General features: G+C 40.8%; 1 protein-coding gene across 4 annotated transcripts in view; it reads left to right on the top strand.

Annotated features, from left to right (window-relative positions):
• aass (aminoadipate-semialdehyde synthase) overlaps positions 1 to 22,046 on the top strand; it is a 40,621-nt gene extending 18,575 nt beyond the window's left edge. For 3 of the 4 annotated variants that reach the window (XM_023955436.1, XM_023955438.1, XM_023955439.1), the window contains 14 exons: positions 69 to 180; positions 382 to 441; positions 1,685 to 1,752; positions 4,967 to 5,088; positions 7,520 to 7,649; positions 9,971 to 10,081; positions 11,112 to 11,220; positions 13,828 to 13,968; positions 14,070 to 14,237; positions 16,174 to 16,269; positions 16,685 to 16,800; positions 20,935 to 21,023; positions 21,103 to 21,279; positions 21,425 to 22,046. In XM_023955436.1, the coding sequence (XP_023811204.1) occupies positions 69 to 180; positions 382 to 441; positions 1,685 to 1,752; positions 4,967 to 5,088; positions 7,520 to 7,649; positions 9,971 to 10,081; positions 11,112 to 11,220; positions 13,828 to 13,968; positions 14,070 to 14,237; positions 16,174 to 16,269; positions 16,685 to 16,800; positions 20,935 to 21,023; positions 21,103 to 21,279; positions 21,425 to 21,543 (1,618 nt within the window). In that variant the 3' untranslated portion in view covers positions 21,544 to 22,046. Of the gene's footprint in view, positions 1 to 68; positions 181 to 381; positions 442 to 1,684; positions 1,753 to 4,966; positions 5,089 to 7,519; positions 7,650 to 9,970; positions 10,082 to 11,111; positions 11,221 to 11,930; positions 12,011 to 13,827; positions 13,969 to 14,069; positions 14,238 to 16,173; positions 16,270 to 16,684; positions 16,801 to 20,934; positions 21,024 to 21,102; positions 21,280 to 21,424 lie in introns of all 4 variants that reach the window. The other variant, XM_023955437.1, reaches the window with a different exon arrangement.
• The last annotated feature ends 2,279 nt before the right edge of the window (positions 22,047 to 24,325 follow it).

Here is a 24,325-nt window from a genome sequence, read left to right as displayed (position 1 = left end):
TAAAGTTCTTAAGCGGAAAAAAAACACAGATCTCTGAAGTTCAAAGTTGACTGTTCTTGTTCTGGCAGCGTGGAGGGAAATGGAATCCTCATGTGCTCTATTGACAACCTTCCTGCTCAGCTTCCCATTGAAGCCACAGAATACTTTGGAGACAGACTCTTTCCTTATATTTGGGAGATGGTAAGGCATCTTAATTTTGCCTGAATTGGTGATTGTTTTTTCATATTGGCCTTTACGTTGATGGATTTGCTTCTGATCTGCATTAGTTTGTTTTATTTGTGCTAAAGGTAAACTGTAAATATTACTCAATGTAGCTCATCAGCTACTTATGGATATGATCACTTTCTTTCTTTCTTTTTTTATTTTTTATAATTGAACCAGCTGCCTTCAGATGCTTCAAGACCTCTGGAAGAAGAGGATTTCAGCCCTCAAGTTAGAGATGTAAGTAGTGGTTAGCAGTTAGCAATGGTAGCAAAATTGAACTGTGGGGAAAAAGAATGTTTTAAGATCATTTGAAGTAGTCATTTGGTGCCTATTTATCTATTTAAGGCTAAAACACAACAGAGTTGACAGGAATTGATCAGAGCTAGGTCAAATTGATATTGATCAGTATAAAATCGCATTTTATTTCTTCATTTTTACAAAGAAATGTAAACAAGTGCTACATTTTTGGCCGAATCTGAATTCTTCCCCGACCCCTCTGGGTTCTCCCCATCCCTCCAATTGTTGTGACATTAGGGGGTTTAGGGGTGTAGGAAGTTGTTTTTTGAAGGGGACACCCTTGTGGCGGGAGGGCTCTGCATCCCGCACCGGGGGGCCCAGTGCAGGGCCCTGACCCCTGAGAGCACCCCCAGCCCCAGACGAGCTGCCCCCCCAATCCAGGAATTCTAAGCCAATTTCCCAACCCAACCCCAGGCACGACCCAGGGTACCCTAAGGGAGACCTGCCCCATGCCCCAGGTAGCCACCCACTCAGCCCACGGGAGGTCAAGGAGAGAACAAGGCTAGGGCCGCACACTCTTGCCCATGAAGGGGACACCCAAGAGAAGTGTGATCCCAAAGAAGTGTCGTAAACATGGCCTGGCCAGGCTCACCTACAGCTAGAATTTTGGATAAGGCCGGTGCTCAAGGGCAAGGTCTCCCCAAAGAACTTGGGGATCCCTCTCCCTGCGTGAACAGGGGGTAGCCGGGCCCAGGAAGCCAGCACCCAGGGGACACGGCCGCCATTGCCGAGGGCCTGGTTCCCCCCGCCAGGGATGGGGTAGAGGACAGGATATCAGAGGTCCCACCTTCCTTGGATGTGTGTTTGTGTGTATGGGTGTGTGTTGTGTATATATATGTATAAATTGTAGTGTGGTAGAGGATATGTGTACTAAAGGGTGCAGTTAAAATTGGCGGGTAGGACATCTCCTGATTGCTGACAGTGATGTCCAAACACCCCTCGGGGGACAGCGGCTAGACTGGCACCTGGTTGGGCCCACCCGCCACCCTCCACCACACACAAAGAGAGAGGAGCCAAGAAAGAGCCAATGAACAGCGACCATTGAGAACGTCATTGAGTGGGAGTGACGGCCGTGTTAGAAGAAACTATTTTTCTATAACTCTCTGTTTGGAGGGCCTTATAGTAGTTTTATTTTTAAGAAATTTGAATTTACTTCATGTACCTTATTTTTTCTTTCTTAAAGGCAGTCATTACCTCTAATGGAACTCTTACCCCAAAGTTTGAGTACATCGAAAAACTTCGAGAAAGAAGGTAAAGCTTTTTGCATTTGGAAATTCTGTTTTTCATTTAGTCCAACTGTCCAAAAAATAGTGTGATTAATATTTGATACTTGTTTAATAATCCTGGTGTGAGTTGGTACAAGTAAATACAGTGAGGTCAATAAGTATTTGATCACCCTGTGATTTAGCACGTTCTACCACTTAGAAAACATGGAGGGGTCTAAATTTTTCATCATAGGTGCATTTCCACAGTGAGAGACAGAATCTGAAGAAAAATTCAGACATCACATTGTACGATTTTTTTTAAACAATTTATTTGTGTATTACTGTGACAGATAAGTATTTGATCACTTGATTATCAGATAGATTGCTGACCAGCAAAGACCTGCTGTTCTGCTTTTAAATAGTCCAACTCCACTCTGCTCATGATTCTAAATTAATGGCACCTGTTTGAGGTGGTTGACTTGCATAAAGGCACCTGTGCCCCCCACAATCAGTCAGAGGTCTAACTACCAACATGGGCAAAACCAAAGAGCTGTCAAAAGACACAAGAGACAAAATTGTAGACCTTCACAAAGCTGGAAGTGGCTACGGGGCAATTGCCAAGCAGCTTGGTGAGAAAAGAACAACTGTTGGAGCAATTGTCAGAAAATGGAAGAGGCTAATGATGACTGTCAATGTCTCTCGGACTGGGGCCCCTCGCAAGATCTCACCTCGTGATGCTAAGGAAGGTGAAGCATCAGCCCAGAACTACATGGGAGGAGCTGGTCAATGACCTGAAGAGAGCTGGGACCACCGTTTCCAAGGCTACTATTCGTAATACATTAAAACGTCATGGTTCAAAATCATGTATCGCACGGAAGGTTCCCCTGAAGTCAGCCCATGTCAAGGCCCGTCTGAAGTTTGCCAATGACCATCTTGATGATCCAGAGGAGTCATGGGAGAAAGTCTTGTGGTCAGAGGAGACCAAAACAGAACTTTTTGGTCTTAACTCCATTCGGCGTGTTTGGAGGAGAAAGAAGGAGGAGCATCATCCCAAGAACACCATACCTACAGTGAAGCACGTGGGTGGAAGCATCATGCTCTGGGGGTGTTTTTCTGGACAAGGGACAGGACGACGGCACTGTATTAATGAGAGGATGAACGGGGCTCTGTATTGTGAGATATTGGGCAAAAACCTCCTTACCTTAGTCAGAGCGTTGAAGATGGGTCGTGGCTGGGTCTTTCAGCATTACCATGACCCGAAGCACACAGCCAAGAAAACCAAGGAGTGGCTCCGTAAGAAGCATATCAAGGTTCTGGAGTGGCTTAGCCAGTCTCCAGATCTAAATCCAATAGAGTATCTTTGGAGGGAGCTGAAACTCTGTGTTGCTCAGCAACAGCCCCGAACCCTGACAGATCTAGAGAAGATCTGTATGGGGGAGTGGGCCAAAATCCCTGCTGCAGTGTGTAGAAACCTAGTGAAGAACTACAGGAACCGTTTGACCTCTGTAATTGTTAACAAAGGCTTCTGTACCAAATATTAAAGTTGTTTAACTCAATTGATCAAATACTTATTTGTCACAGTAATATACAAATAAATTGTTTACAAAAACCGTACAACATGATTTCTGTTTGTTCTTCAGATTCTGTCCCTCACTGTGGAAATGCACAGTGAGGGAGAACTTGCTAAATCACAGGGTGATCAAATACTTATTGACCTCACTGTATATGGATACAGTATTTCCTTTTATGTTGAAGAGACATTAAGCAGGTTTTCTTTAAAACTTTAAAACTTAGGACTTTGCATTCTTTTGAGTATTGTTAGCATTTCTTTCTTATTTGGCACATTTCTCTGCACAAAATAAATTATATTAATCTTTGCAGAGCTTGATGAGGATCTGTAGCAGGCTGTAGAATGGTGCAATTTATAGCTAAAGCTTTGTCATATCAGTAACAATTTTGGAGTAATGTAAAATACAGGATTACCTATATTCATGGTCAAAAATATTGTTCTGCTTATGTCAGAAAATGCATCACAACTCTCACAACATTGGTACAATTGCAGATGTATTGATATCATCATGTTTATTTGTTTGTTTCTTTTGTTTTCTCTGAAACGCATGAAACTGAGAAGAAAAGTCAAATCTCACAAATTTGGACACGGAAACCAAAAACTTGACTGAACAAAATTTTCTGCATCCTTCTTTTTATTGTAACACCCACATTGGAAAAGTAGTTGAACTTATTTGTTTCCTGTTACCATGGTTGTCTTACACATGTTTTGGAATTTGGACAAGTCAGCTAATGCAATACTGCTCATATTCATATTTGAAGGGTGGCTTCTCCCACCTGCTGTTTTAAGAACTTTCCATAGATGTTTTATGGATCTCAGAACTGGACTCATTTCTGGCCATTTCAAAATTCCCCAGCTCTATGATTGTAACTAATTTTTAAGTCCTATCTATGGCATTGAGTGGAGATTCAGCTTTCTGAACTCTGACACTTTCTAGTGGCTACTATGTTGTCCCCCTAAATGATTCCATTGGGTCTATTGAAAGCATTAGCATAGTCAAGGCATCCAAGACACCATTGAACTTTCTCCATGTTTGAATGTAAGGACAGTTTTTATTCTATTAAGGCCTCGTTTCTTTTTCTGTGTTGCTAATCTGTAAGCATGTCATGGCTACCAGCTGGAGCCAATTTCCATTATTCAGGCTTCTATTAACTATGATGATGCCATTTCTAGGACATAGTTTGTGCAGAGCAGCAGTAGTTCAGGAAAAAAGTACATTTGAGTTTCCCATCATAACTTTGTTTACACCCTCAACCCAAGCTAACATTAGCCGAGCGTGTAATATTGGAGCTATCCAGCCGTACAGCTTGGAGCCAGATTCTAAATCTATTTGTCTACAAGTGGATGTATCGGAATGGAGCGGAACAGGGAGATTGTGGCCTGCCGGTGGTTTGTATATAACAACTACAAACCCACAAAAACAGGACTGTGAAGAAATTACCATTTCATTCTCAGATTTTGTTAAACGATAGAGACAGATGTTATAATTCATTGATTCAAAATAAAGTATTTTAAAAATGATTTCTCTGTCTTCAATACTTCTACATTATGGACAGGAGCCAGGTCGTGCTGCAAGATGAAATCAACTTTTCCAATGAATTTGTTTTTTCTATTTCAAATAAAAGAGAAAGATTTAAGTTTGCTATTACGTCACACAAGTCTGCCAGTTTTCTGCCTGTTTTATATTTAGGGAGAAGTCTCAGATCATGAAGAAGACTGGAATGAAGCGGGTTCTGCTGCTGGGTTCAGGATATGTTTCAGGTCCAGTTGTTGAATATTTGACCCGTGATGAAACAACACAAGTCACTGTTGGTGAGTTTGCTTAACACAATGTTATGGAGGTTTTTCTGTTCCATAAGAATATGAATTTTTTTTACCTTTGAAATTTCTTGCTGAATTTCTTTTTTGAATCCCTTGATTTTTAAACAGCAAAATTTTATACCCTGATATATAATTTTCCATTTTTAAATATTTCAGTGTTTTTTATTGTTGAGACTTAACATTTTGAGGGCCCAGAAAGTTGATGTAAAAAAACTCGATGGGAAGAACGTGGCTTCTACTGTCTCATCAGAATAACTAGTCAATCTAAGAACACGTCGATATCCAGCCAATCGAATCATGACACCGACGTGACGTCAGCTACATTCTGTTGGAGCCCAAGATGGCAGCAAACCTGTTGTATGAGTCCTATAAAACATATCAACGATGCCAGAAGTCATGTCGGGACAGGGGAAACAAATTCTGGCAGGGGAAACGTATTTTGCCACAACACCGGATTGACTGCATAATTTCACTGCGATTATCATCATACCACAAAACACAAAAACGCAACGTTAGCCCTCGGATGAAAATGTAAATGGTTAATGTTATTTCTTTTGTAATCCTGTTAGTGCGTAATATAAGGAGATGTAGTGTTCCCCCGCTTATTTCGTGTTTCAATATTTGCAGATTTTTTTTTTCAGTCACGTTACCCTTCCAGTTCATCTCAAAAATTAATTTAATAAGGCTTTTACATGTAGAAATGTGTCCTGAGTCCTAAAAACTCAAAGTACTGTACAGTCTGTCGCTCTAAATAAATAAATAAAAAAATCTTTGTTATAATCCAGATTTTCGAATAAGGGGGAATACTGTAGTCCTAAATTATTGTAATATGAGGTAAAATTAACGTTTCAACCTATTAATTCTATTCCACATTTGCAAATTTTATATTCAAGGGGTGCATGTATCTTAACCAGATTCCTTACAGGCTTATGTGGGGGGAAAATGACAGGTTGCAATCTAAGTTATCTCAAGGCGGAAGAAAAATTCAATTAAAACAGCAAACCTAATCATATCTGGTTATTTTAGGGATAAAATTCATTTCACACCATCAACGATTCTGATTCATTTTGACACTCAGAATAAGGCCATTTTATTCTAACCTAATAACTGATATTTTGATGTACAAACGTAAACCTTTTTTAACGAAGTTTCTCCCTCGTTAAGTTCAGACCGCTAGTTATGTTAAATGGTTGTTTTAACAAAATTAAACTTTAAAATAAGAGTTTTAAAAGAAAGTCTTTTAAATTGAATTATAAACGTATGAGTCCAAATCAATTTAGCATTTTGGTTTTGTCTCCAACTCTAACATTAAGCTTCTCTAAAAACTTACTTTTTCTACAACTTCTACATCGATGTATATAGACTTAGACCATGTGACCAACGCATTGTATTATGGGTAAGAATGTCACGCATGAACCTGTATTACTGTAAAAGATACATGGAGAAAGTAAAAGGATTAAAAAGACTAGACCCTTTTTAACACAAGTAATGTACCACAAATGTTAGCCTACATAACCTTCTTTTTCATAGTTGAAACTGTAGTTATGGGTTTAGAGCTGTCATTGTTTTGGACTTGTAACATTTTGTTTTCATTTTAGCTTTTGACTCTTAAAAAAAAAAAAAAGTCATAATTACAGTTTTTTCTTTCTTTTGTGTATTTTATCTGCTGTTCAAGGTAAAGAGCACTGTAGTTTATAGCAGCATAGCCATCTTATAAATATGTAAGATAAAAATATACTTTAAGAGTTTAGGGAATGAAACAACTTAAACAATTGCTTCAAAACTCTTAGATTTCAAAAGCCATGAGTAGTTTTTCTTTCTTGCCAGAAAAATGGTAAAAGCCTATTTCATAGCTTTTCCATCTTCAATAACTGATGTAAACAGCTACGATGGTTGATCACACAGAAATGTTTTGCCGTTGTCTCTCTCTGCCAACTTTATTCCGCTAACTTGCTTGCTTGCTTAAGGAAATTCATTCTTCATGCTCTAGCTACTCGTTGCAAAGCAAAAGACCAGAATGTTTTGCATGACATTGCAGAAGTTTGACATTTTGTAGTTTTACACTTTTAAATAAACAAAATGAGATTATATTTGACAAAAAACTTGATATATCTTTAAATTATTTTCCTATAAAGAAGAGAGGCATTAGAAATGAAATTTGTTGTGATTAGAAAATAGAATCCTATAAACTTCATCTAGTGCACACTTAAAGGCAAAACTCGCACATTTAGAATGACTTAAAATCTTTTGGTTTTTTAGGTGTGAACCCTGTCCCACATAGAAAAAATATATAGGTATAAAATCGATAATTATTAGCTTTCATGAAGTCAAGACTTTTAACTTAAGCTTGGTTAACCCTTTTTTTATCTACAATTTATTTTGTTTTCCTTTTTTGAGTTTATTTTTTGCCCATTACTTTTAGCATCTGTACTGCTGAAGCAGGCAGAAGAGCTGTCTACCAAATACCCCAACACCATCCCTGTGATGCTAGATGCCAGCAGCAATGAGAGACATCTTGAGTCCTTGGTCAAAGATCACGACCTTGTCATCAGGTACGGAGTGATGCTCAAAATGTTTTTTTCTTTAACTTGTCAACAGTGTTGACTTTCTCTAACAATTGCCTAGTTCAGTGTTTTTCAACCTTTCTTGAGCCAAGGCACACTTTCTCCTTGACAAAAATCCCGCGGCACGCCAGCATCCAAAAATTAAAAAAAGGAGAAACTCATAGTCTGTATTGATGTACAGTTCCTTTGCAATCTCACGTGCATTTATCAACTACATTGTTTGACATTTTACCCTGGTGGTTGTTTTTTCCTCCAGTTTACTAACAATTTTTTGTAACCTCACAAAAAAACAAATATATTCTTTCTAAATAGTGATTTATTTTTATTTTTTTATTTTTATTTCAATGTTAGTGCAAAGGCAACTGTAATTTTTGGACAATATGACACAATGTGTTTGATAAAGTTTACACAAAAAGACTAACATTATATTGATGTTGTCTGTAGCTACACAAACAGTGAACATGTTGAAGTTTAGTTTTTCTTTTGTCTTAATCAAAGATGAAGTTTTTAAAAACTTTAACAAAAATGTTTTATTTCTTTTTAGATGATTAAGTTGTTTCAATTTAGTTTAATTGTGTCTGTTGGCCACTTCACCTTAATCCTGTTTCTTAAATCTTGTTATTACTTCTGCTTAAGAAGTCTGAAAGTGAATTTTTCCTTCAATCCAGACCTTATTAGAAAAGTGTTTCAGTTGTAAAGATGACTTGGACCAAACTCTGGGATGTTTGGCTGTTAAGAAACACAAACCTTGAAGGAGAACTAAACTGTTGACCTCTGATTTCATCAAGAAGATTTAAAAACTGGTAGATGTGTGTTTGTTGTGGTTTCAAGACATTTAACAGGGAAGACTCTTAGTAGCACAGAGATGCTGTCACTTTAACCCAATGCATCATGGGAGATGTAGTGATGTCAGACAGACTCTCTTCTCTGAGCTTCATGGTTTTGTTTGTTCCACGGTCTGATTCTGTGGAAAGCTACACCGCTAAAGACGAGCTTTAGCTGGTATTTTTTTGGAACTGAGAGACTTTAGGAGCTAAATCAGAACAAGGAAGTGAAGACTTTAACCACTTCTGATCGGTCAGACTGATGACGTGAGATTAAGCCTCCAAGAATGATTGGTGGAGACAGTTAAAGGGGCGGGACTTTTCCTAAAACAGAGCTGCGGATAAATCGCTGTACCATCATTCTTATCAAAGTATTTTTATTTATTTATTTATTTTTAAATCTTTCTTTCATTCATCCCACAATGGGGAAATTGTTCTCCGCACTTTAACCCAGTGGTGAGCTGCAGACTGGCTGTGCTCGGGGGGCGACAGGTGGCTGGGGAGTGCGGGGATCGATGTGCTAACCATTTGATTATTAGATGACCTGTTCTACCGCCTGACCTAAACTGCCGCCCAGTAAAAACTTTAATAGAATCAAATAAACACAAAGAAAAAAATATTTTATGATCTTTCATATTCCCAACTACTCAGTGTTTTATCAGTTTGGATGAACACAGAGCTGATATCCTGGGCATGGCAAATCTTCATAGATCAGGGAAAATTGATTATTTCCCACGGCACACCTGACACTTTCTCACGGCACACTGGTTGAAAAACACTGACTTAGTCATTGTCACCACTGAAGCCTGAATCACATGTACCCGTACAGGTGCCGTAGGTTTTGGGTTGTCCGGGCCTGTGGAAGGTCATAGAGTAGCAGCTGCATATTAAGAGGATTGCAGGTGTATTTATTAATTTCCTTGAGGCTATGTACCGTGGATGCTGTTGTACGGTGCCCTTATGCCACACGCTTGTCATTAGTAAGTTGTGGGTACTATGCCCCCTACTGACTCATCATCTGGAACCAGGTCACAGTCTAAGCAGAGATGCTCAGATTTTCCTCTTCACTGCCACTTTCTTCAGCTCCGCTTGGGGGAATCCAGGGCGTTCCCAGGCCAGTCGAGAAACATGGCCTCTTTCCAGTGTGAACTGAGTCTTTCCTGGTGTCTATGCCCGGTGGGACATGAGTGGAACACCTCCTTAGCCTGAGACACAGCAAATGGCTCCTCTAAATGGTTATGAGCTGTGCCTATACTCCAGGGGCTAGAGGGGGTCTGGCTTGGGGACCACATGATTTCATCTCTGCAGAAGAGGCTGTCCTGTTGGGTTCATCAAGCCAGGACCTCGATCATGCGTTGGGATGGTTTACTTCACCCTTACTTACCCTTGCGTGTTGTATACTGGTTTCCAAGACCTGCCGCTTGCCCGTAGAAAAAATGTCGAATTAAAATTGGAAACAAATAACTTCTACTTTGTTCTTTTCAGCCTGCTACCTTACTCATTCCATCCGCTCATCGCCAAACAGTGCATCAAGAGCAAAGTGAACATGGTCACAGCTAGCTACCTAAGTCCAGCCATGAAAGAGCTGCAGAGCAGGTATGGCCACAAAGTAAATATCTACAACTTTTTTTTTCTCACAAGAGATGTAATGTATTATCACTTTTTTATTTAACTGTGAAAATCACAATTTTTGGCTCTTTTCAAATTGTCTACTTATTTTGTGCACGTTGGGATTTAGTCACTGGCTAATCAGCAGTTTTTCTCTTATTTAAATAAGATTAATGCCTAAGTACCCCTAGTTGTACCTTGGTTGGGAATCACTGGTTTAGACAACAGATGTCGTCAAAAATATTCCTACTGAAATAGGGGAATGAGTAGACATCAAACACAGCCTTAACTACATGAAAGGAATAATGTAAGAGCATTATCTAAGACAGTGTTTTTCAACCTTTTTTGAGCCACGGCACACTTTAACCTTGACAAAAATCCCGCGGCACACCAGCATCCAAAAAAAAAACCCCCCAGAAATTCATGGTCTGTTTTGATCGACAGCCCCCCCCCCGCAATCTCACGTGGATTTTTGTGATAATTGTGGCAGAAAAAGCAGGAATTTGCGGCTGTTTTATCTAAGACATGAACCACCAGCTAAAGACGAGCTTTAGCTGGTATTTTTGTTAGAACTGAGCGACTTTATCAGCAGAATTAAGAACAAGGAAGTGAAGACTATAACCACTTCTGATTGGTCAGACTGATGACATGTGATTAAGCCTTCAAGAATGATTGGCAGAGACAGTTAAAGGGGCGGGACTTTTCCTTACACACTTATAGCTGCAGCTATATCGCGGTACCGTGATTCTTATCAAAATGTCTTTAATAGAATTAAATAAACACAAAGAAAAAGTAATTTTAAGATCTTTTATATTCCTAACTACTCAGTGTTTTATCATGGCCTGTTTGGATGAACACAGAGCTGATTTCCTGGAGATGGAAAATGTTTTTAGATCAGTGAATGAGGGCAATTTCCCACGGCGCACTTGACCATCTCCCACGGCACACTGGTTGAAAAACACTGCTCTAAGAGCATGAAAAAGTTGAATATTTAAAAACAAGCTTACATCCTTGTTAGTGCGGAGGAAGCTGGTATTGTTATCGTGAATGAGATGGGATTGGACCCAGGCATAGATCACATGTTGGCCATGGAGTGCATAGACCAGGCGAAAGCTGACGGCTGCACAGTGAGTCTGGAATTTCTTTATTTTTTATGTGTTCCCTTGTCTGTTCACATTTATGAGATGTACGAGAAACAGGAAATTCTGAATTGGCCAATGTGGCAGCACCTAATGAACAGATAAAAATGCATACACACTACTATTTTAGGTTGTCAATAAACCACAACACATATACGTAGGGATGGGTATCAAAACCCTGTGCCAATGTGGTACCAGTACTGATGTATAGGGTACTACTGGTACCGTATAATAACACCAAATTTGGTGCTTCAATTCTGTGCTTAGATTTTGGAATGGCAATCACTTGTATTCTATTCAGTTGTGCTGCAGAATTCAAGCCAATCATTTTACCTTTCCGGCGATTGTGGGCGGGCTCTTAAAAGAATGATTGAGGCAGTGAGGATGCGTGCCTGCATGAAGCTTTAGTTCAAATGCTATAGGCGAAGCAAGAAAAAGTTTAGCTGTACTTCTCAGCAAAAGATAGAATTCAGCAACCTAATGGATAAGAGTGACGTGTACAATGCTCTGAAAAAAGCCTGACGTTGTAGCGATGAGCTGTAACATGCGTGTTTACTTCAGTGTATGCGAAAGTGGACTGCTACAGTGCAGACTATAAGAAAGAATTAAATAAAGCTCCTCATTCAGCCTGTGATGCTGCTTTATACCATGATCCGGGTGAATACTCAAATCTGATTGGCTGTTGGGTGTGCAATGAGATGAGATGGGATTGGACCCAGGCATAGATCACATGTTGGCCATGGAGTGCATAGACCAGGCGAAAGCTGACGGCTGCACAGTGAGTCTGGACTTCTTTATTTTTTATGTGTTCCCTTGTCTGTTCACATTTATGAGATGTACGAGAAACAGGAAATTCTGAATTGGCCAATGTGGCAGCCCCTAATGAACAGATAAAAAGTGATGATACACGCCTAAAAAAGAAGTTCCGGTCACCTAGCTTAAATGTTTTGTATCACTGCGCCGGCTTCTTTAAAACAACCTTTTGCTTCATCATCTGGACAAAAACAAGCGGTAAGAGGAGAACTTTCTCTCTGAACTGATGCTTTATTCAACCCATCGGGACGATCAGCATATATACATTGCTTTATATTGCCAAATCTTGACTGCAACGGTGGTGCAGCACCATGTCACGTTACCATGACAAGGTTCCACACCACGTCACAAATAGTCTGCTTTTCGTAAAAAAAAGCGTACCAAATCGGGGGGAAAAAACAAGAATTAAGGACTAAAAACTGGTTAATATTTATTTCTTTTGTAAGTGACCATGGTATAAGCGGGTTAATGGCCTTTCAAGTGTGCATTAATACTTAAGTGCATTAATAATTAAGTGTGCTTCGTGTCGCACTGTTCAGGCTTCCACGGCGTGCGTTAAAAAGTGATAATGCACACTTCAAAGCCCACTAACCATTACTTGTCCCACTTAAAGGGTCTATATCTTGCAAAATCAACTTCTTTGAGCTTTTAAGTGTGTTATAATGGTTATTCCTCACCAAAAACAACCCCAAAAGTGGTATTTTGATCCATTCATGCATTTCTAAGTATTCCGCCAAAAACCTGCTCTCTAAGCACGAGCCCCTCCCAACACACAAATCTACATCACATTGTGATGTAAATAAGTGAAAAAGAGCCCCTTCCAGGAAGAGTCTGCACTGCCAGCACCGCCCCCAGGCTAACAAACACACCCACTATCTCCATGGAGCTAGCAAGGTTCAGCAGAAGCTTATAGCCACAATATGCACATCCATCTTTGCAAAAGTTTGGATGTTGTTTGTTTCTGTGGCCGACAACTATATGGATATAGTTGACACTGAAATCTTTGAGAAAAAGCATGATATAGGCCCTTGAATGTTTTTGGAAAAAGTTGTCATGTTTTTTCATTTTTAAGCACGAGTTCTGCACCAGAACCTTTTTCAAGAGTAGCAGTTTAGCACCGGATGAAATCAAAACATTACCCATCCCTACATGTGCACAAAGACATATCTTGTGATACGTTTCCATTTAATTTTGCACAGGTAGAAAAATATTTTTGAGTCTTTTGATCAAAAATTTAGCGTGACAGCAACCTAACTACAAAAATGGAATATTCCACATAAAAAGGTTTTTGAAAATGGGCTAACCCATCATAGCAAGACAACACGTCAGAGTGTTAGCATGTTAGCACACAGCATTTTGCTTTGATTTCTGCTTCATAAACTTCTAAAATAAGATTGTTTTTTAAATTGAAGGAATACTAAACGTTTTGGTTTTAAATTTCATTTAAAACCTAACACTAGTTTTAACTTTTATTTTTATTTCCTGAAAAAAGGTTGAGGTGTTTTATGTAACAACGAACCTCAAGGTTCCTATTTCTGTTGCTTTAGTGGTGAAAAGTTGAGTCACCTTTGTAACTAAAGCAGTTTAGCTTTCACCACCTCAATGCTGAACACATTATTTCTCAGTCTATTGTCTTGATGCTCAACTGGACGCTGGTGATCTTAAGAAAAGATGAGCTTTGCCCATATGCTGATGAACTAAAGCTGTCTCTGTTCTGAAAGGATCTGCTTTAAAAACAAATGGTTAAAATAATAACTCGTCATTAAATACATTTTTGTTTAGATTGAGTCCTACAGCTCATTCTGTGGTGGACTTCCTGCTCCGGAGCATTCTGACAACCCTCTCCGCTATAAATTCAGCTGGAGTCCATATGGTGTTCTTCTCAACACCATTAGTCCCGCTATATTCCTCAAAGATAACCAGGTATGTATGCTTGATGGTCCCATGTCCGTCCATCCTTTAGCGTTTGCACGTTGTTTCATTGAGTCAAAGAGACAAAGGTGATCAGTGACTGTCTCTGTCAGGTGGTGAGTATCCCCTCTGGTGGCTCTCTAATGGATTCCTCATCCCTGATGGATTTCCTCCCCGGTTTTAATCTGGAGGGATTTCCAAACCGGGACAGCACAAAGTATGCTGTGCCATATGGCATCCAGACAGCACATACGCTGATCAGAGGAACTCTGCGATTCAAGGTATGACACAGCACATTTAACACATTTACAAGCAAAAAAACACCCAAATTTGTGTTAAATTTAAATGCGACAGAGTGGTTAACACCCCGGTTCAGATCCGGCCTGGGACTTGTCTGTGTGGAGTTTGCATGTTCTCCCTGTGCATGCCTGGGTTTTCTTCAGGCACTCTGGCATCCTACCTCTCTCCAAAAACATGCTTCATTGGTTCATTGATGATTCTTAATTGTTTTGGGTGTGACTGTGTGTTTGCATGATTGTGTGACCCTGGAACAGAGTGTTGAACCTGTCAACACTCTTTTAAACTGCATTTTAGATATAAAGTTGTGGATGGCAGAAAACTTTTTACAGCTCAACCAGGACAAAACTGAAGTATTAATCATCGGTCCTGAAGACAAGAGAGAGATGATTTTACCACATCTTCATAATTTTAAACCTTCTCAATGTGTGAGAAACCTGGGCGTACTTTTTGACTCTGAGCTAGATTTTATCCCACACATTAAAAATGTCGTTAAGACAGGATTTTATCATCTTAAAAACATTGCCAGAGTCCGCCCGTTCCTCTCTCTTGCCAGCACAGAAGTGCTAATGCATGCTTTTATTTTCAGTCGTTTAGATTACTGTAATGCCCTGCTCTCTGGTTTACCCAAAAAGTCTATTTCAAATCTACAGCTATTGCAGAACTCAGCAGCACGAGTTCTGACGAGAACCAGAGGGCGGGAACACATTACACCGATTTTAAAATCGCTGCATTGGCTCCCTGTGCGTTTTAGGATTGATTTTAAAATTCTTTTAATGGTTTATAAGTGTTTTTATGGTCTTGGGCCTTCTTATTTGAATGATATTCTTTTAAAATATGAGCCCTCGCGGACCCTGAGGTCCTCCGGTGCTGGCCTCTTAGTTGTTCCTAAAGTGAGGACCAAAACTTATGGTGAGGCTTCGTTCTGCCATTACGGTCCTCGCCTGTGGAACGGCCTGCCAGAGGGCCTCAGGGCCGCAGAGACTGTAGAGGTTTTTAAGAAGAGGCTCAAGACCCACCTTTATAATTTAGCTTTCAGTTGATTTTAACTGCTAAATTATTCTATTAGTTTTAATATAGGCTATATTCTATACTATACTTCATTTCATTTTATGCATCTTATTCTCAGTTTTTTATTTTATTTTATTTATTTATTTATTTATTTATTTTTTAATAAATCTTATAATTTTAGTATCTTATTGTGATTTTAGCCCCAGTGTTTCTTGTGGGAGTCTTTTCTGCCAGGGTTGCCGGCTTGCCCGGTGGCTGTTGTTGGAGTTCTTGCCCTTGCTGGGGCGGCTGGGGTTTAATTTTGCAGCCTCACGGCTGTGAAGTGGACCCTGGTGTTGTCCCGGTCTGGGTTGGCGCTGTGGCCATGCTCCCGTGGGCGGGCTGGCTCCTGGTATGAAGAGATTCCCAAATGCCGTTTCCTCACAGCAGAGCCAAGCCTTGTTTGTTTGTTTGTTTGCTTGCTTTTTTATTTATTTATTCATTTATTTATTTATTCATTTATTTATTTATTTATTTATTTATTTTAACTTGTATTGGTAGTCAACATTCATTGTCGTGGGTCATGTGCTTTAATGGAGAGGAGTGGGAAGGGTGTAGGGTGGGTTGGGTTTTTACTGTAATGTTGTGTGTTTTTTGTTTTTAATGTTAAAGCGCTTCGAGCTGCACGAAATGCATGATAAGCGCTATTTTATAAATAAAGTTTGATTGATTGATTGATTGGAGACCTATTCAGGATGTACCCTACCTTTGCCCAACAGTAGCTGGGTTGGCTCCGCCAACCCCATAACCCCGACCAGTTCTGAAGATGGATGGATAGATGGAATCCATTAATAAATTAAAGTAAAATGTGAATGAATGTTGCTTTTACTGTTAGGAATGCAATATTTGACTTAAGCTTTTGTCCCACAGGGCTTTTCACAGGCCATGAGTGGCTTTCTGAAACTGGGTCTGATCAACACAGAGCCTTGTCCATTTCTACAAAGTGCTTCTTCTCCTATTTCATGGGTGAGACATTTCTAATGTTTATGTTTTAAAGCAGGCACGTTCTTTATCTACCAACTGCTTTATAGCTCAAGTACTTCCAACTCCAAAGAAAAAAACAAATATGTCATTTTTCTTTAGATTAAAGGACAGTAAAATCTGAATCTTTTTCTTAAGAAAAGCTTTCTTTAAATGCCTTTCCAGGATTGTAGAGAATTTTTGTATTCTAAATGGTTTAGATGTGAAAATTTTAACAAAACAATGTTTTAGGTCTGTCTGGGACTTTTCCTGTGGGAGTTTAAAATGACTCTGTTTGTCTCTGAAGAAGACAAAAGAAACACCCTAGTAGACTTGAACACAGTTGCTCCCAAGTTTGAACTTATTAAGGAGTTAAACTCAAAAATATTGCCCGGTTTTGTTTTTCTTCTGCTCCCTGCAGAAAGATCTCCTTTGTCGTCAGCTGGGACTTTCCCCTTCTATCCCTCAAGAAGCCTTTGAAGAGGCAGTATTTAGTCACATTGGCCAGGACCACTTCAAAATGGAAACCTTAAGATGGTAAAAATAAAAGGACTGTCTTACACACATGCTACTTGGAAATGTTTAAAATGCACGTCTGCAAACGTGTGTGATAAGTGGGAACTCTCAGGAGTAGTGTTAAGCCTTCTGCATATTTTATGACTAAAGCAACGCTCTTTACATTGAATGAAATGGTCCCTCAATCACTGCCTTATGGCCACTGACCACCGAAACCAAAAGGTGGATTGGCTATTGTGGACTTTGAAAAGGTGTTGTGCCCAGGAGAAGAGTAAAACTTTGTTTACCCCAAAAAGGGAAAATAACCTAGTCACCATAGCTCTGTTAAAAACAACAGATAGATGATACATAACATTAAAATAATAATAATAGTCCAGTTTCCATGAGGCATGTAGAGTCCAATAGCTGATGGAAAGAAAGGTCTGTTAGAGCACTCCTTCCTGCAATGATGTTGGTCTCTGACTGAAGGAGCATGTATCCCTGCCAACATCTGTGACCTATACACGTTAAGAAAACACTGGAATGGGTTGCATTGCTCATCTTTGTCGTGAAAACAGTCAAACATTTTTGGGAATGATTGACAGTTTTATTTCACAAAGTCAATGAGGCTCCAGCATTGCACTTTTTGGTAAATGCATCATAAAGTGACCAGACATTCAATGTTAATGGACTGTAGCGGTTTTCATTGACAGACCTTTGTTAGGATAATTTGAATGCATCATACATTTCACACAATTATACAACCAAAGGTGAAACATGAAACTTAAATGAATGTAAAGCATAGACTGTTAATGAAGACAGCTGGGTGTAACGTCCCCCATAGAAAAGGCCTGATAACTGGCTCCAACTAAATGAAGCCAATTCAATCACCATGTATGGCCACCGCCATTTGGAGCCAGTTTTTCCTCGTAAGGTACACTTTCAAATGGCTTCGCCAAAATCAGGATGACAATATTAGCACCGTCTGGCATCGTGCGCAGTTTCACCCACGACGCTAGCCTAGCCTACTAACGTTATATGAATGAATGAATGAATGAATGAAGGAATGAATGAATGAACGATCTAAAAAAAATGATCAAACTCAGTAAAACTGAAACAAGGAATGTGTTGTATAATTGTGTGAAATGTATGATGAAAATCAAGCAGTTTCACCAAGCAAATATCAAAGAAATAGGTTGCAGCAGTTTTTATTTCGACTGAACTTGAGAAATCCGCGATGGGACTGAGAATAGCTTCAGTGATTGATTGACACAGAATCGCTGTCAACCCCAGGCTGAGAGGCCGGGACTTTATTGGCAGGCTCTCGCTTCATTCAGTACCTCCCGGTACGATGAGCTTCATTTTCGGTGCAATGAAGCCGCTTTCCGTTGTAACAAACCAACCTCCACTCAGTGAGGGTAATGTCACAACGCCGTCCTACGGCAGAGGCATCGAATATCCTGTCAATCTGCACAATAATAATAACAACAAAAAATCACAAATAGCCGCTTGTTTGTGCAGCCGTGTATTCTGCGAGTGTATGAACCTTTATCAATTAACCATCACATTCATCACTCAATGTACGAAAACCCCATTTCCCTATGACCATAATATTCACAAAACCAAAGTGTAATCCCAAGTCCCGCAGTCTGATGAGAAAAGAAAAGAAAAGTGTTCGACAGTCTGACGCGTTTGGTGGGAGGCCGCTCCTGGAACGCTTCACTCGCTGGAACGCACTTCCACCTGTCAAAGAGCCAGGCGCTGATCCTCGTACCGGAACGATCCGAGCCTTTTGGGAAACAATAGGAATTGTAATGTCTGGGGTAATCCAAAACGTAGCCAGAAAGGTAATCCACAGTACGAGACTCGCTTGCTCCTCCACACTCCTGGTCTGCCATCAGCTGTCTTTTTCATTTCCGCGCACCCGCGTAACTTAAAAAAAAAGGTGTCACCCTGTCACCTGGCTGTCATTTGTCAGCTGGTCCCGTTCATCCAATGGGATGACGACAGACAAAACATGACCACAAATGTCAACTTGAATTACAACCTGTTAAATAAATTCACATGTTTTCAAGCTTGCTGTCATGGATAGAAACAGATATTTTCAACCTCATATTAGGGTGAGGGGGTGGGGGGTCTAGCCTGCGATGCGCCTTGGGGGGGGAGCTACTTGGCAGTGGCCCCCCTCCTATGGTTGCCGTATGGAGTGGGCCCCCCCTCTCTCGGTTTTATTTGCACCTTAGACATGTAGGGTCCTTGGTAGGGGGGGTGTTTGGACATCACTGCAAGCAAGCAGCAGATGTCCTCCTGGCACCCTACCCGCCAATTTTAACCGCACCTTAGACATTTAGGGCCCCTTGGTGGGGAGGGTGAGGGGACATCACTGTGAGTAATCAGGAGATGTCCCCTTAGTGCCCTACTCGCCAATTTTAACTGCACCCCCCTTAGTACACACACCCCTCCCCCTTCAATATATACATTCCAACATAAACACACACACATGCAAACACACACCCTCTCAAACACACATGCACACACACACATTTTGCAAGGAAGGTGGGACCTGGGTCCATCTGTCTCTTACCCTTTCCCTGGTGGGGGGTGCGGGCCCCTTGGCGACGGCGGCCGTGTCCCCTGGGTGCCGGCTCCCTGGGCCCGGCGGTGCTCTCTCCGCACGGTGGGGGGGTTCACATTACAACTGAGCCGGGGGTGTTCGTGTCCCTGAGGGGTGGGTCCTGGTCCTTGCCCCTGAGCGCTGGGCCCCGCCAAACTTCCAACAGTGGCCGAGCCTGGTCGGGCCATATTTACAACACCCCTTGTGGGCCGCCCTTTTTTCCCCGGGGTTCCCCCCTCCTGGGCGGGGGCGGCGGGCCCCTGCCTTGCTCCTCCCTGGACCAACCGTGGGCCGGGTGGGTGGCTGCCTGGAGGGCGGAGCGGGTCTCCCTTGGGGGGTCCTGGCTCGTACCTGGGGTTGGGGCGGGGGGATGCCTGGAACTCCTGGGTGGTGGTGGGGTGCTCGTCTGGGGCTGTGGGCGTCCTTCTCCGGTGGCGCCCTGCGTTGGGCTCTCCCGGCGCGGCGGGGGGGGCTGCTTTCCTGGCTGGGCTGGGGCGGCGCTCTCTTTCCCTCCGTGCCTCCCTGCTCTCTGGCTCTGGGGGCCTCGCGGCGGTCCTGCTGGCCCTGGCTTGGGTGGCGGTCTTGGTCGCCCGGGGGGCGGTTGTTCCCTACCTGTTCCCGTGTGGCGCTGGGGGGATTCCGGCTGCCGCTGCGGCGGGGGTCTGGGTGTGGGGGTGGCTGGGCGCTCCTCCTCCTTCTTTTCACATTCCACCATCCATTTTAGAAGAACATAAACACTCACCTGAGCACAGGTGTTAGCTCACCTTTGCACTAATAGTTTGCATGATTGAATGAATGAAAGATTTCACACTAGTTGGTTTAAAGGCATAGGTATGCGTTCGTGAACACTATCTGTTTTGTGTACATGTTGACATGTGAACATTTCTTGCAGCTAGCAGGTGTGTTGATAATATTTGAGTGTGTGTGAACAGGCCCCGCCCTTTTTGTACTACATTTGAACCGTACCGTAACGATAAACAACCAGTAATCCTGTCTGCTCTATGCTGCTTCATGGTCTCACCCCCCCCCCCCCCTCTCACTATCACCCCCCCCCCCCTCTCTCTCTTCTTCCCTTCTTTCCTTTTCCGTCCGGTCCAACACCAAAGATTTTCAAACATGATTGAAATTAATATAGTTTGGCCTCAATTACAAAAGGGGTTTATTCAGACATACCTTTTGTTTGTCTGAAGATTAATAACCCCTCTTGTCAAAGTAAAATATGTCCAACACAAGAGGCCCTCAGCTCTCATCTGCCTGCCTAGCTGTTGGACAGGACAAGTTAAAAAAAAAAAAAAAAAAAAAAAAAGAAACAGATATTTTTTGTGGTAACCATTACACCGTCGCTGCGTCCGTCCGTGTCTTTGTGACCCACATTAGTTTGAGAGGGCAAAAATAAGTTCAAGCCAAAGAACATCAATGGGATGTTCCAGTTTTTGCAAAATTGACGTTTTTCCATGAGGCGAATTTCTTATTGCACATCCAATGTGTGCAATTTCCTAGGTAATAGAAACACGTCTTATGGAATGACGAAACTCAAAGCTATACATGTTAACTTTTTGCAGGTTTGGGATGCTTGGAGATGACTCAGTTCCTTATGCTGAGAGTATTCTGGCTGCTGTTGCAAAACATCTGGAAGCCAAACTTTCTTATGGTGGGACTTTTCTCTTTGTCTTACAATACTAATGGTCAAATAATATTCTGTCACACGCTAATACCCTTTATCTTGACAGACAAAGCTGAGCGGGACATGGTAGTCATGAGAAATGATGTGGGGATTAGACACTCAACTGGTGAGCTGGAAACCAGACACATCAGTCTGGTGGTTTACGGTGACCCAAACGGTTTCTCCGCTATGGCCAAGACTGTAGGGTACCCAGCAGCCATTGCTTCTCGTATGGTCCTTGACGGTTAGTAAAATCACAATGTGAAACAATTGCATTTTTCCAGCCTTTTTTAAGGTGTCTGATACATAAAAACTTCAGTCAAATGACTGAGAATGGAAGTTGTGTATACAATTGTTTTCCTTTCATACCACATGTCTTTCTTCTGTAGGAGAAATCACCACTAGAGGCTTGGTGGTCCCATTGACCAAAGAGATCTATAAGCCAGCCCTGGCCCGACTGAGGGAAGAAGGGCTGCACATCATTGCAAAGTCCACCTTGCAGGAATAAAATAAAATGTCTATTGTCTGTTTGAAATTATGTTATGATTTTATTTCACTTCTGACTTGCACACAAGGACCCTGCACTTATATCTGAGACTGCACATGAGCTGTCCCTTAGATGTATCCATTCCTGATCTTAGCCATCTTCATCACTCAGAACCTCAACATCTTCATCTCTACTACCTACAGCTCTGCATCAGAGCCACCGTCTGTAAACCAACACCACAGCTGCTGTCACTGTCTTGTATTACTCAACATGTTTTCATCATTAAGGAGGGGTTTTCAGTGAAAATAAACTGCAGAATGTAGAAACTAGGTTAAAAACAAGGCATTCCCTCGCTCTGAAATTCCTTAAACAGAATACTGTTAATTTGTTTTGCTTGAATAGACATCTCACCAACTTGAACAAATGGTCTGAAACCATTTCTTGTTTTTGAAAGAATGTTGGCAGTCAGTACAGAACTGTAGTAAAAGCTGTTCTCACTGGAAAAATAAAAGCAGTTATTGTAATATTGTAATTCCCTTTCTTTCATCTTAAAAACTCATTTAATTGACTAGAACACATGAATGATTGTGTTTTTAAATTAGCTCAGATAATACTTTTTCCACCTTGAGAGGGTGATAAGACCACGTATGGATGTTGGAAAGATAAACCTTTTTACACTGTTGATCTGACTTAATTATTTGCTTTAGTTAAGATAAATCAATTCTTTTTAGTTAAGTAAGCTTAAAAATAACACATATTTATCAGACAGTTATTTTACTTTCATTCAAATTAATTCAATTAAGTAGGTGTAACTTTGGTGCTGCTGTTACCTCGGCACCGCAAGGAATTGTGGGATACCATTCCCTTTGCCTGTCTGGACGGATTTGGGTGTAAGTGTGGGTTTTTGACCAAATGTGTTTAGTTGTTTAGCTGTTTTACTGTGTTTTGTCTAGTTATTTTGTCCAACTATGGTCAAGTCTCTGCGCAATGAGTGAGAGGGAGGGAGAGGATGATGAGATTATATAGCACCCCTACCATGAAGTGACGTAATGATAATGTCTGAAAGTTCGTAAATGAAGTTATGCAAGCTGTGAATATTGTTTCTTTCTTTTTATTGTTATACAAATGAGCATATCTGCTGGCTCAAACTTAGACATATGAGAGTTCAAGAATTACAATAAATTATGATGGAAAAAGATTAACTGAATTGGAGTAATATGACATTTAGTTAAATAAATATGTAAATTTGAGTTGTATAAACATTAATTAAGTTTTATTGACATAAAAAATTAGGTTGAATAAATTTGACTTAATTACTCGTTACCAATACAAGTAATTCATTATAAGTTGGCAAAATTGGATAATATATATATATATATATATATATATATATATATATATATATATATATATATATATATATATATATATATATATATATATATATATATATATGCGTCACAAGGAAAATGGAAAAAAGATCAGAAACTCCTGCGTTTACTTTGTCCGTTCTTTTTTCTCCAAGCAGAAACTTTTTCTTTTGATGTTGCAGCCGTGTTACTTTTTTGATGGACGTATAATCTTTATACGCCATCATGAATCTCCGACTCCGTCTCACTGAAGTATAGCGCTTTCTTTTTTTCTCCACGCGTTTCCATGGTGACTCCGGAAATCGGCGATCCATTGAGAATGTCTTTATGTACTTGCTGTGCACGTGCATTAACCCAGGGCTACCAAGTCGAGCGTAATTACGCCAACTCATATCCGGTCTTTTGGAACCGACATGCCCAGAGTAAGCAAGTTCAGGCGGATTTCAGCCAGAGTTCAGGGTTAAAGTCAGGGTAGTTTAAACATTGCTTTCTGGAATACCCCCCTGAAGTATAAAGTTCTTCATAAACTCAACGGCTTCAATAGAAAAAGTTTTACAAGTGAGAGGATTTGTAAAACATCTAATGGAATGAACTACTTGGAAAAACAAACAAAACAAAATACTGGACTGGAAAGCTGATTTATGCATTCCACGCATTTCACAACAATCCATCCAGTGTAGGCATCAGAATACAGGAACAAGACCAAAAGAGAAAGCTGTGGGCATTAAGAATGCAGAATACTAAGATGAAGAAAGTAATGAACATAAAGTCCCCTCATTGAAAGACAACTAAACCAGTTGCAGTAAGGACACCAGAAGAGTTTTGGATGATCAACAATAAATATTAAAGATAATGCGTAAACAACATTAAACATTGCGTCCTGCTCAGTTGAACATTGGGAACGAAATCTGTCATTCTGCAGTCATCAAACGAATGAGGACGATATCTCTCTGTCTCCATACCTCTCCAGTCTGAATATTAAATCCAGAAGAGCTGCAGTGAGAGCCTGGAAACTTCTTTGGGTGATCCCAGAGGAAACACTCCTGGGATGGGTCAGTGCACACCCCTTAGCAACGCTTGTGGTTATTTTTTTGGGTGGATGTGACCATAGAACCAGGGAGGAGATGCACAACGAGACAATTCACCTCAAAAGGGACCTCCAGACTCAGAATTATAAAAAAATGCAAATGAAAGCCAAACTACAACGTCTGGGGGAAGATAATACAAAAAGAGAAACAGACCTCTAGATTTTGGAGGACTAACTTAGGCCCAGTGCCTGGCACAAGTATTGTAGCATCCCTTTGTTCTGTTCTCATTGTTAATGTTTTGTTGTTTGGATGCTAAATTGCTCTGTTGATTATGGGGAACTGCGGGCCTGGCGAGAGAGGGGAAAAGCCGCAAGACTAGAGGGGGTTTGTTCTTTTTGGGGTCTT

This window comes from Oryzias latipes, chromosome 6 (genome assembly GCF_002234675.1).
Source record: "Oryzias latipes chromosome 6, ASM223467v1".
NCBI lineage: Eukaryota > Metazoa > Chordata > Actinopteri > Beloniformes > Adrianichthyidae > Oryzias > Oryzias latipes.
Note: the sequence above shows the minus strand (reverse complement) of the source record. Positions and strands in the feature narration are given on the sequence as shown.